Source organism: Haliotis asinina, chromosome 10 (genome assembly GCF_037392515.1).
Source record: "Haliotis asinina isolate JCU_RB_2024 chromosome 10, JCU_Hal_asi_v2, whole genome shotgun sequence".
Taxonomy (NCBI): Eukaryota; Metazoa; Mollusca; class Gastropoda; order Lepetellida; family Haliotidae; genus Haliotis; species Haliotis asinina.
In genome coordinates this window covers 12,682,864-12,694,900 of record NC_090289.1, presented here as the reverse complement: position 1 = coordinate 12,694,900, position 12,037 = coordinate 12,682,864, and the positions used below count along the sequence as shown (strand labels likewise).

The 12,037-nt window shown below is 36.9% G+C and overlaps 2 protein-coding genes across 2 annotated transcripts; one reads left to right on the top strand and one right to left on the bottom strand.

Moving 5' to 3' along the window:
* The first annotated feature begins 109 nt into the window (after positions 1 to 109).
* LOC137298208 (uncharacterized) lies at positions 110 to 6,489 on the top strand. The gene is made up of 4 exons (XM_067830377.1): positions 110 to 176; positions 1,201 to 1,307; positions 3,337 to 4,933; positions 5,294 to 6,489. The coding sequence occupies exons 1-3, from the start codon at positions 142 to 144 to the stop codon at positions 4,104 to 4,106; spliced, it is 912 nt and encodes a 303-aa protein (XP_067686478.1). The 5' UTR covers positions 110 to 141; the 3' UTR covers positions 4,107 to 4,933; positions 5,294 to 6,489.
* Positions 6,490 to 8,518: 2,029 nt separating this feature from the next.
* On the bottom strand, positions 8,519 to 11,910 carry LOC137297886 (sorting nexin-10-like). Its single transcript, XM_067829860.1, has 6 exons — positions 11,800 to 11,910; positions 10,731 to 10,820; positions 10,294 to 10,394; positions 9,867 to 9,965; positions 9,286 to 9,453; positions 8,519 to 8,822 (listed from the first exon to the last, which is right to left on the bottom strand). Exons 1-6 carry the CDS (start codon positions 11,908 to 11,910, stop codon positions 8,519 to 8,521), a joined length of 873 nt encoding a protein of 290 aa, XP_067685961.1.
* Between the last annotated feature and the right edge of the window lie 127 nt (positions 11,911 to 12,037).

Genomic DNA, 12,037 nt, shown 5'->3' with positions numbered 1-12,037 from the left:
TGAATTTGTTTTGTGGGGTCCCTTAATTGTGTACTTCTCAAATCTATCGACAGTGGACCGCTCAGTATATTTTAAGGGCGCTTTAAAACCATTGGCGGAAGTTATTTCCCTTTGAACTCAACGAAAACCCGACTTCCCGAAATGACGTCCAGAAATATAATCGTATGCTTTTCTCGGTAAGACTAAATGACAGGAATTGTTAGAGCTACTTAAATAAATCATGGATCGGTTTCTGTTAAATCTATGTTAAATCTAGTTAGAGGTTTTCTATCTTGGTTGAGTAATCACAGAGAATGTCTAAAATTCCATTCAGTCTCAGAAACCTCGATCCAAGAATTAGTGTGTTAGCCAGTTTGGCACGCCTGGGCTTGTAACGCTAAAACTGCCACCAAGGTATATGCTGTGACTGACGGGAAATATATAGTAAAGACCTCGTCAGTTACAGTCTATACCTTGAAGGCAGTTTTAGCGTTACAAGCCACAGTGGATCGATGTGAAGGTTGAACTTTGATCCATGAGACAGAGTTATGTCCCTTGCCCTATTTATACACATTTGCAGTAACAATGTTACACTTGAAATGAAATTTGTACAGTCACAAACTACTAATAATAACAAACTTGCAACGTATGCAGCAACACTGTCTCATTAATTGTACACGGTTATTAACTAAACTCAGTTAATGTGCTATTACATCAAAGTGATGTTGAAAGATACTTTATTTACACTTGGACCGATTCTCAAAATATCTGGTTGTGACTTTGATTGTATTCCTAACTTTTCTAATAACATAATGTTGTGTTTCAATAAGGAAAATGTAGACAATACTATAGCAATATGTAGCAAGTGTCAGTTTGATGTCACAGAAGACTTTCTATAAGTATGTCCTTACTACCATAAAAGTTGGGTGCAGTTAAAACATTATCATTATAAAACAATATGTCTCTTAAGTTAAAGCAGTTGTTAGGTACAAAAAATATGAATCTTATTAATAGCTTAGCAATTTACCTGACAGGAAACCTACCTGTTTAACTGCTATATTGATGCATTATATTTATGTATCTGTATTGTATGTGCACAAACAATCAATTATCTATTTTTTGTACTCTGGCCCATAAGGCCAATGAGTGAAATAAAATTCTCCCTCATTTAATGAAGAAGAAATGATCATACTTCTAACAGCTACTGTCTTGTTCCTGCAGTATTGCCCAGCAGATAGGCCATGGGGTGAAGCGTGAATTCCCCTCTCCCCATCAGTGTGTTCTGTCCCTCCCAGGGGGAATCTCCTACGAAGCATTTGATGGCAAAGGTAACTGAAGAATTTTACTTGACCTTCAAATATTCAAGAATCATTGTTCATGTTTGGAATGTGAGGCATGTGCTGAATAGTGAATGAGTTTGGTTTTACCCTGCTTTTGATAATCCACTTTTATAGCACTGAATTCCAGCTAGACTGTTCACAGGCACTTGTACTGTTCAGTCTATTTCATTTCAAATAGACATGTCTTCAGATGTTTCTAAACTTGGAGCAGATTTTTGCAACATAGGGAGGTTGTTTCATAGCATATGAACTGCACGTTCAAAGCAGTGGTCCCTGTATTTGGTTCTGGATGGTCTGCTGATAAACAGATCTTATCTTGTGATCTAAGAGTTCTTGCTGGTCTATGGTTATTTAGAAGGGGTGACAAGTGCATTGAAATAGTGTTGGTCTAAGTCACTTGAAGATGATGGTGAGCATCTTGAATTTTATGGGTCTTACAACATATAGCCATTAACCAATGGAGTTGTCTTAACCTAGGGGTGATGTGGTCTCTTCATGGACGAGTTATTTTCCCGGTAGCTGTGTTTTGTATAGCCTGGAGTCAATGAACCAGGGAAGCTGTTACTCCATACAAAAGTAAATTCCAAAAAGTTTATTCCAGCATGTTGTGCCCATGGGGAATTGAACCACTGTCTTTGGCGTGATGGAGGTGTGGATGAAATACTGTCGCTGTGACTATAAACTTGCATGATGAATGGACGCTCAAACCACCAGGCTACTTCACCACCCCTGCATTATTGTATGACATGTGAATTTATGAAATGAAATAACTGCATCTGGAAAAACAAACATTTTAACCACCAGTCTGCCCAACCTCCCTTTTCCAAGGATGAACAGGTGATAGCTAAATCCTGATTATTTCACTGAGCCTGAACTGATCATGTTGAAAAGTGCAAACATGAATTACGAAGAGAATTCATGTACTTTCTTGTTGAATTAATTCATGTTAGATAGAAAAAGATCTTTATTGATTTTCCTCATGAAGCTCACCATTAGAATAATTTAATATTGCCAGCAACTTAGGTTTGTTGAAGCAACTCAAAGTTTGTATATCCAAATATATTTGATCTAAATGAGTGACTTAGTTCTTGTTGTTCATGAAGTCAGTCACAGAATTGGCTGGCCCAGATTTTGTTATTTACAGACCCAGGGAGGGTACATACGATTACAAGTCTTCACATTCTGACCTTTTAGAACCTTTCAAGGAACAGTCTTTGCCCTAGACATGAATGTTTAGGCATCATCATGACTCCCTGGTGTCGTGAGAGGGACTCGTGGATAGGTTTTGGGGAGTATGGAACTTTCATCAAGACATCAACTGTGATTGTTTAATAACAAAGTAAAACAGGTCAGGTGTTTAATCAGCACTGAGTAGTTAACTGGCAAACAATAAAGTGGTTTTAGACAATAGCAAATTTCAAGCTCAGATTGTCTAAACATAGGTCCCAGTAGTATTGCATCAGCAATGATGCATACTTTTAAATTCACTACATAGTTGAGATAATTTGTGCATCAAATATGCAGGTTTTCTGTGCCAAGGCAAACACTGAAAGCCCAATAATTTCAAGACTGTGTGAAAACATCAAATACATCAATGAATAAACATGAAGTTGGTTGAATCTAGGACTGGACTTCCATGAAAAATAACTACATCACTGTAATGAGAAACTTTTGCTTTGCAGTGGAGATTAATTAAAACACATTCCGAGGTATTTTGTAGTTTCCTGCAAGATCTTGACAAGTTGTGCTAAAGTTATGGTCTTTTTGGGGTAGGATCAAATTTCAGGCATATCAAGCATGTGTGAGCCCTGAGATTAGTGTTGTATAGCTGGAATTTTGCTGAGGTGGTGTTGAACAACGACAAAAAAACCCAAACTGTCAGAATGATTAAAGAACCTCACCAACTGTAAATTTGTGTGTAGCAATATCAAGCTTGTACCAGAACTACTGAAATTAAAAAATCGGGAATTCATTGATTTCCTGTAATCTGGAATATTTCAACATGTTGACATTTCAGCCCATGTGAAGCCATGGCATGTGCTGAACCTTGTGGAATCTGGACGAGCAATGAGTTTCAACCCCATTCCTCACGATGACCGTTCCTACCTTGACTTCCACACTCTCTATGAGCAGTACTTGGCATTCATCGTATCTGCAAGGCTGGATATCCATCCAGAGATGTATAGTTATTCCGTGGCTAAAAGTCCCCTCCAGTTGAATAAGGAACTCCTCTACTATGGTAAATCTTCTACAAACCTAGAAACAAAAGTTACTGAATCCAAAACTGGTCTGCTTCTGGCAAGCTGTCAACAACAAACAGTTTCAGTTTCCAAGGAAACCCGTCGTCCTGCAGCTCTTCCTGATTGGTGGAAGGAAAAGTATTCCAAGATCAGCTTGACAGGAAGTGCACTTCGCATAGAACCAGCTCCACGTCCAAGCCAATCAGAGATCAGCTCATATTCACTGACAGTACAGCCAAGTGATACGGATACATATTTACATGTAAACTGGACAGGTTATCTGAAGTTTTGCCTGGAAGCTTTTGCTGGGTTTAAACATGACAGAGACAAGACCGCCAATGTTCTAGAACTGTATCGACCTGTGAAGGTCGCCGAGGTGGGTTACGTTAAGGAATGCAGTCTCGGGGACCTACTGAGGGTAGACTTCTGGTCAGAGCAGACGTCAAATGATAAGGTTAATTTTGAAATCAGAAACACTATGGATGAAGTAGTTCTGTATTGCTCTGTCGAATTTTATCAAGATCTCAATTTTGATTCCTGGTCTTAGCTTTGTACACAAGGTTGACCGTTGACCATCAATAAATCAAACAAGCTGCAGCACCTGATTGTGTGTAGTTTACTATTAATTCAAATGCGGTTACTGCCACATTTCCTGTTAGATGTCATGTCATTAAAGGCATTTGTTCAACCATTGATTGTTCCATGGCAACATACTACCTCAATGAATCCTGTATTCTGCTGTCACAGTTTAAGGAACTGTAATTTTCAAATTCCTGGTTTCAAATTTTTATCAGAGCATATACCAATTAGAGGCCAGTGTCAAACAAATTATGGTGTCTTCTTTTTGACGTTATACAGTTGTTGTTATGGTATACACTTCTGATGTTAATTGTTATGTCGTTTTTAACTTTGAATCAATTTGAAATGATGATGATGATGATGATGATGATGATGATGATGATGATAAACATGTTTGTGCGTGCATGTAATTTTCTGATTCACATTATGAATCTGAAGTATCGCATGTGAAAAAACAGCAAAAAACAGATCCCATCAATTGTTTGCTTCCTCAGCTTTGCTCACTGAAAAGGAGCCAGTGTCATCGGAACTTCTGTTAATACAACTGCTACTAGTCCCAGAAGCAAGGTTGAGGGCATCTTGGTACACTATGGGGTCCGCTTGTCTACGAGGGGTGTCCCAAAACTGGTCAGCCTCACCTGGACAGTTATAAAAATGCAACTGTTTTTATGTTTTATTTTTCTACATATTATCTGTCAAGCTCAAGCAAACTGTTTTTGGCCATATTCCAGCCTCATGATCCCTGTTTTGACTTTCTATCTTGCAGTCTAAGTAAACTTTACACCCCACCACTGAGTCTAACGAAACCTAGTAGAAGGTTGCGTCAGGTAACCTTTGAGCGACCAGTGACCTTCCAATCAAACGAGAGACGGTTGAATAGATTGGACCAATTAGACAACGGATACTATTTAGGGATTGGAGGGAGTTTCAAAATATTCAGATCACTGACAGATCTCCCCACAAACAAAAATCCGCATATAACACAGTTATTTGACCTGCAGTATGTATGCTTTGGGGTTTCTGTTGACATGGTTACCATAGCATTCGGAATCGTTCGGGTACGAACCTTTTCAAGATAAAAAGTTCCAAAGGCATATATACGAATGTCCACTTTCCTGAATTGATAAGCTGTGTTCTGATAGGTCAATCTCAAAGGTTACCTGACGCAACCTCCCATAAGGTTTTTGTTAGACTCAGTAGTGGAGTGTGACGAAAAGTACTGAGGCTAAGTTTACTTAGACTGTTTTATAATAACGCAAAATGGCAATAAATACATCACTAACTTCAGGAAACAAACTATGAAAGAAACAGTTTGTGTGTTCATGTTTAAGTGATGTTTACTGACAGAGCTGGTTTAGGAGACAATACCCACACCCACTTTCGTAATCAAAAGGACACAACTTATTCTAGTGTTTTCACTTATTCATGTATGATGACAAACAAAATACTGAATGTTCACACAAGTATCTGCTCTCAGTATACTGTAAATAGTGCTAAATTTAACGCCAGTGCAAAATGTTTTTGAAAGATTAAAATGGGGGTGTTCTTTAAAAGCAGCCTCATCTAAATATAAATCAAGCAATCCAAATCTTTGAATGGTGATTTTGACGTGGAGTCATCCATACTATACTGAACATATTTTATGACATATTAACCACCTGTGTGAAATTCTGGATATGTCTTTGCTAATGATTCCTTCAAAATAAAATGGAAGCTTTTCTAACATTGGACAGGATATAGTGAAGCCGACCACTTTTGGGGCACTCATCTTAGTCAAGTAACATAGATCCAACTTAGGATTTGATGTACACGTGGACAAGTGGTTGATTGTTGTTTGATAGCAGTATTCCAGCTATACAACTGGATGACTGTATGGACCAGACAATCCTGTGGTCCACATCATGAGGATGGACCTATGCTGACCAACCTGTTTCTGTTGGTCACCTATAACAACATGCATGTAGGTTGCGGTTGGAGGGTGGTTCTGCCTGGAGTGTAATGATGGATGATACAGAGAGACTGAGCTATGATAAGTCAGCTAATGAAGTGGATGTGATTTGTATCACAAAACAGTACTTTCACTTCGTAAGTTCAAATTGTTGCAGGTGGATCAGAACTTTGTTCTGTCACCGTTCAGAATCTGCTTTTTGCTAGCTGGAAAATATTGTCCTGGAGAATCTGCAACATTTCTACATCAATATAGTGATGAAATGTATGACCATACAGGTATTAAAAATCCATGAATCATTAGCGCTGTAATGGTTCACACACATTCGATTTTCAGTATTGGGGCCTTGATTCAGTCATTTTCCATTTGATTCTTCATATCATTAAAAGCATCAGATTTCGTTTAGTTCAGTCTTTTTTCTGAGCGAAATCCATCGTCATCCTTGCAATGTCTCCTAACAGTACACCCTGGATAATTAGCAACGAATCACGTATTGCCTTATTTCAGAGCTCGAAACTTATTGAGTTGGAGTCAAAATATTGTTGTGGCTATGTGGTCACAATTCAAAAAAGTATTCAAATATTGAATCAAAATTATCGAGTTATCGAAACCAAGACGTCAGATTTTCTATGAATCTGAATCATTGCAGACCTATGTACTCACAAGCACACATGTTTTACACTAAAAATAGACAGAGTGGTGTGTAAGTGATGCTTGGAACTAAATTTCCATGCAAATTTGCAAATAGACATATATAAACAGAATAGACTATTTTGCAATGTACTAAACCTTTTAATTTTCAAGTGGACACTATCTCCACAATTATTTTTACCTGGTACTGCTATTAGTTAATAAATTACAATGATGTTTTGGGAGTGAACAGAACCAGCCTGGGTGTAAGGGAGAAGACTTAAACAGGTGACCAGGCTTTGACAAAATAAGAACTGTCTCCAGGTTCTGAAAATGGTCAATTCACAAAAAAGTCAAACAAAGTAATAAACTTATGATTTTTTTATTCTTGGGCTGCGAAAAAAATGCTATCACAAATGCACCATATTCAGAACATTAGTCAAACAAAATAAGACATCAACCGTAATTACTGTCATAAGAGCACTAAGGCAAATTGAAAAATGTGAGGCATATTAAAACATGGAGGAGTTTCAGTTTTACTAACTATTCTTTAAGAGTTACTTGGCACCCATTTAGAGCTAATGGAGTGACAGTTTTGTTCAGGTGCTAATGAGTTATTATTCAAGCCCAGCCATTAATATGGCAAATATAGTATGTGGAAACCTTGCTAAAGTAATTGTCAATACAGCTTCCATGAAGGTTGTTTTGTCGTTAAGTCTCCTTTGTACTGCTACTACTAAATAGGATTAGATATGCAAATTGTCATTTACTTAGTTGGTTAGCAACCATTATATAAACAGTAGTCCTAAAATTAGTTAAATATCGATAAAATAGTTAGTTTCCTTTTTTTGAAGGGACATGCTAAAAAAATACTGACAAGACAAATTCGTATCACATTCACTGAGGTAGAACACCTTTCTATATACAGATCAAATTATGTACACTATAAATCTTACATACAAAGACATTTTAAATACATAAAATGCTGAATGTTGAATGAGGCAAAGATTCATCATATCACATACTGATACAGAACTTTCTTTGCATAAGCTAATTAAATTTAAATTATTTGTGTCATTTTAACTTATTCAACTAATCTCAAATTTAGTTTTGCAAGTATCTACACCATATTTCATTCATAACAGACACAGGTGATGTCAGTGCTTTGGACGAGTTGGTACTATTGTATTGTAACAATTACTTTGTTCCTATACCTAAAGGAATCAATATGGATAACTGTAACCAAAAGGAATATTTTAATAATTTCCTACAATTTCCTACTCTTGAGAAAAGGATGTATTAATGAGGTACAATTATTTTCTATTAAGATTCCATTTTCTGAATCAATTTATTTTCAATTCTAAAATCCAAGACTCCTAAAATTGGGTCAGTCCTAACTAAGACACCTGTTGTCAATTAAAACTTTTTTATACCCAACATAAGACATATTTTCAAAACATTAAAACTGTATTTTACATGAAAAGGTAAAAATGCTAAATCAATAAATCTTTTTTACCAACATTAATGCATATATAATCTTTTTGCTTGCTCTTTTGGTAATACAAATTAAAATACAACATACATTTTTTTGGCACAGAAGTTAATGACATGATTAATAAAGCATATGAGACACGGGGACTTGTTTAACCGGGATTTTCCCAAGACTAGAAGACACTTTACTCATTATTTACAGTAACTGCATCACAATAGTATTTGTCTATCACCTAGTAGATGTAGACACATAATGCTTGATCCTTGCTGGTCCTGTATACAAGGAAAGTCACACTAATAGAAAGCCATCATTATTCAGATAGTCCATCTTGACTGTTTATACTGTAATGTGGGAAGTCTTGAGATGTCACACATTTTAACTCAGGATAATGTGAGCTTCCATTTGGCAGAACTGTTTTATCTCCCTTTGGCTTGGGGCTATCTACCTTTGGATCCTCTTCCGACACACTGCTGTTCATGGAAGAATTTCCACTGCTATTTACATCACTGGCTTCTATTGATACAAAACTCTCTGAGGACAAAACACTGTCTGAAAGACCACTGTCATCTGATGTGTTGGGAATGCTGATTGAGAACTGTGATTGACAAACGACACTGAAACAAAATGGACATTAGCTTTAAAGTAAAGTGGCTTTACGTGATTAATCACATCATCATGCAGATAGCAAGGGAGTGAGTGAGTTAAGTTAACGCTGCACTACAAGTATATGGATGTGGCCTGTGAAATTTTGTATCAGACAATCCAGTGATGAACAACATGAGCATCAATCTAAACAACTAACATATCAATCAAGTCAGTGAACGTGACACAACAATCACCTCTTACAAAAAGATCAAGAAAGTAAAGCAAGAAACTAACAAATATGGAAATGACATACAACTGTCCATGGTTGCAAAGGTTGAGAGGGTGAGTATTGTTTCAATCTGCTACCAGAAGCTACCAATAACAGGCGCACAAGAAATGGGAATCAAACCAGGGCTGTTACACTCCACTTGTTTGTGAACAGCAGCAGAACCACCAGGACAATTTTGTTTTGTAGATTTAAAATGTTCTCACCTTCTCTCTTTCTCTTCCTTCTTCTTGCCCCCTGCCTTCCACACACTCTGAATGTATTCCTCCGTCAGCTTCCTCGAGATGAAGTCACTGATGTTACTTCCTGTCAAGTTTGTCTGGAGGAACAGGTGCAGCACAGAGTCTGACAGGTACAACTTCTCAGCAATCACACTGAAAATGGAGAACCATTATACACTTGCATCAGAGAATTATTTAGATAGATATATATTTGAAATCTAAGGGTTTCTTGATAAATATTATTTCAGTATTATTAGTATTACTATATGCAGCCCAATATCCAGCTCTGGATGCAGGGAAAATACTCCTTAGGCTTTGGTTACTACATGTGTGTCCTTGGCAAGTGTATTATTGTACATCGCTTTAAGCAATATTTTAGCATTATTGCTATGTAGGGCATAGACCCTGGGCTTTCGTTGTTATGGGTGAACGATGTCCTGTGCTTTAAGTGATAGATACCTGAAAGACTGAGAAGAAATATCAAGTGCACTCTAATCAATTCAGCATGATAAGATGGCATCTACTCTCACAACATTCAGCAGTCCACAAATGGACTTAATCTATACCTGTTGAGGAACTTTTCAAGACCTTCTCGTCTCTTCTGGATAAATTCATCATCAAATCTCTGCAGAAAGAACTTCTTTGGTGGAAGATCAGGGGGAGTCCTGCACATAAAGAAATAAGAATAAATTAAAAGAACACATTACACTGTATAAAAAAGGAGAGAGATTGCTGGGTGGTTGTTATCATAACCCCTCCACCAAACTCATGTTGACACAGCAATTCAAAATGACAGTGATTAATACTTCGATCAAGGAAACTTCCTGTTCAGACATGCATGCAATATGTTCCTTATATCAGTTGTCCATTTCAGGATTTAAGAAAAATATAAAGGAAAGCAAACTTAAAGTCGTTTATTTTACATTTCTATTAAGTATTCATAAGTCTCCCGAGACCACAAAGACTCAAGTCTTCGACATTTTGTGTACATACCTGATTGGGTGATGAAACTTCAACTGTTTCCTGAGCCAGACAAACTCAGAAAATCTGCATCTCACAGTTGTATTGGGTAGACTGAAGGCCTTGTTCGCTGTCTGAAATCATGATCAGGGTACACTCTGGGTTGAGTATAGTTATGGAATAAAATTTATATTTGAGTGAGTGAGTTTAGTTTAATGCCACACTCAGCAATATTCCTGTGGCATATATATGGTGGCAGTGTGTAAATAACAATTTACATCTGGAATAGTTTGAAACAAAACAAATTAATAATAATAATACACACATACAAAATCTGACCTTACAAAAATTACATGAAATCCAAAGAACGAGTAATAATACGACTGCTATGTATTACTGGTATTCACACAATGCAACATAACCTACATGTAATTTCTGAATCTATAAAACTGTTTAATATTGTGATGTACCTGTATAATGATATCGTATGTGGTGTACCGTCCCTCATCCCACGTGTGGTGTGTGACTGGGTTCACCACTTGGACATGTGGCAGAGGACACTGAAATGTAAAAAATGTAGAATTGAATAACATTTCATCAGCTTGACATTTCAGTTTGATATTATTTTAAGGGGTGAAATGGTATATCACAGTATTCTGTCAGTTTGGTATGCCATAATAATGCTATCCAAAAATTTAAGGACCTTCATTTCTATTTCTTTGTTCTTTCAAAATAACCAAGAATATATTTTTCAAGAAACAATGAAAAGTTTGCCTCATGAGATCATATCTCAGAATATGAAATGAACCAAAGGACAAATCGTTTGTACCGCACTGTTGTCAGAGTGTACTGTCTTACCCCTAATTAATATTCTGCAATTAAAATCCTGTTATTGTGCATACACACACATTTTTCATGAAGCAAAAAAGCGACAATGTGCCACAAACAAAAAATGTGATAAAGTATTATTACTCGCCCGTTGAAGATACCGCAGTGTAATATTTTTACGGCAATATTACATTAGTGTAATATATGGATTGTCGGATCTAGACTCGGTTATTTATGCTCAGTGCGGAATTAAACAACCAACAACCAAAGTGTATAATTACACAGTACAGTCTCCTTTGAAAGGTGAAACTACATGTATCACCTACGTCGATGACAGTATCTTAATGAATGATGAGGAAAGTATATTCGATGCAGAAATAAATTATCATGTACGTCCATGAAAGTATCACATACGTACATGACGGTGTGTTCTGAGTTCATGAAGTCTCTCCTTTGTATAGGTAACGATCATCAACGCTGGTGAATGATAACCTAGAAATAAGGTATCATTTATGTCGAGGAAAGCATCAACAAAATATACTAAAGTATCTTCGGAGTATACGAAAACATAATCTAATGATGTCCCCTCTGTGCCGATGAAAGTATCCACTACGTAAATTGTAGTTTCTTCTAATTGATAATTGAATTAGAGGAAGGCAATAATACGATTCCATACATGCAGGACCCGAGAAGATCCGGGATAGAACTGACCTTCATTAACTCATGCTTGTCGCAAAGGGCGACTAACAGAAGCGAAGGTTCAGGCTTGTTGACCTGTTTGACACATATGTCGTCGTCCCATTTGCGTAGATAGATGTTCATGCTGTTGGTCACTGGATTGTCTGGTCCACACTCGATTATATACAGACCACCGTCATAAAGCTAAAATATTGTTGAGTGCGGTATAAACCTAAATAAACTCACTTACTCGCTCATGCATACAAGACAC

Excerpts from the sequence above, each read along its gene's own strand:
- LOC137298208 (XM_067830377.1), top strand. The coding sequence starts at position 142 with ATGACGTCCAGAAATATAATCGTATGCTTTTCTCG. Across the intron at positions 177-1,200 it reads ATAATCGTATGCTTTTCTCG|TATTGCCCAGCAGATAGGCC; the intron begins GTAAGACTAAAT and ends TTGTTCCTGCAG. Across the intron at positions 1,308-3,336 it reads CGAAGCATTTGATGGCAAAG|CCCATGTGAAGCCATGGCAT; the intron begins GTAACTGAAGAA and ends TTGACATTTCAG.
- LOC137297886 (XM_067829860.1), bottom strand. The coding sequence starts at position 11,910 with ATGAACATCTATCTACGCAAATGGGACGACGACATATGTGTCAAACAG. Across the intron at positions 10,395-10,730 it reads CATACGATATCATTATACAG|ACAGCGAACAAGGCCTTCAG; the intron begins GTACATCACAAT and ends TCATGATTTCAG. Across the intron at positions 8,823-9,285 it reads AAGGAAGAGAAAGAGAGAAG|TGTCGTTTGTCAATCACAGT; the intron begins GTGAGAACATTT and ends ATTTTGTTTCAG.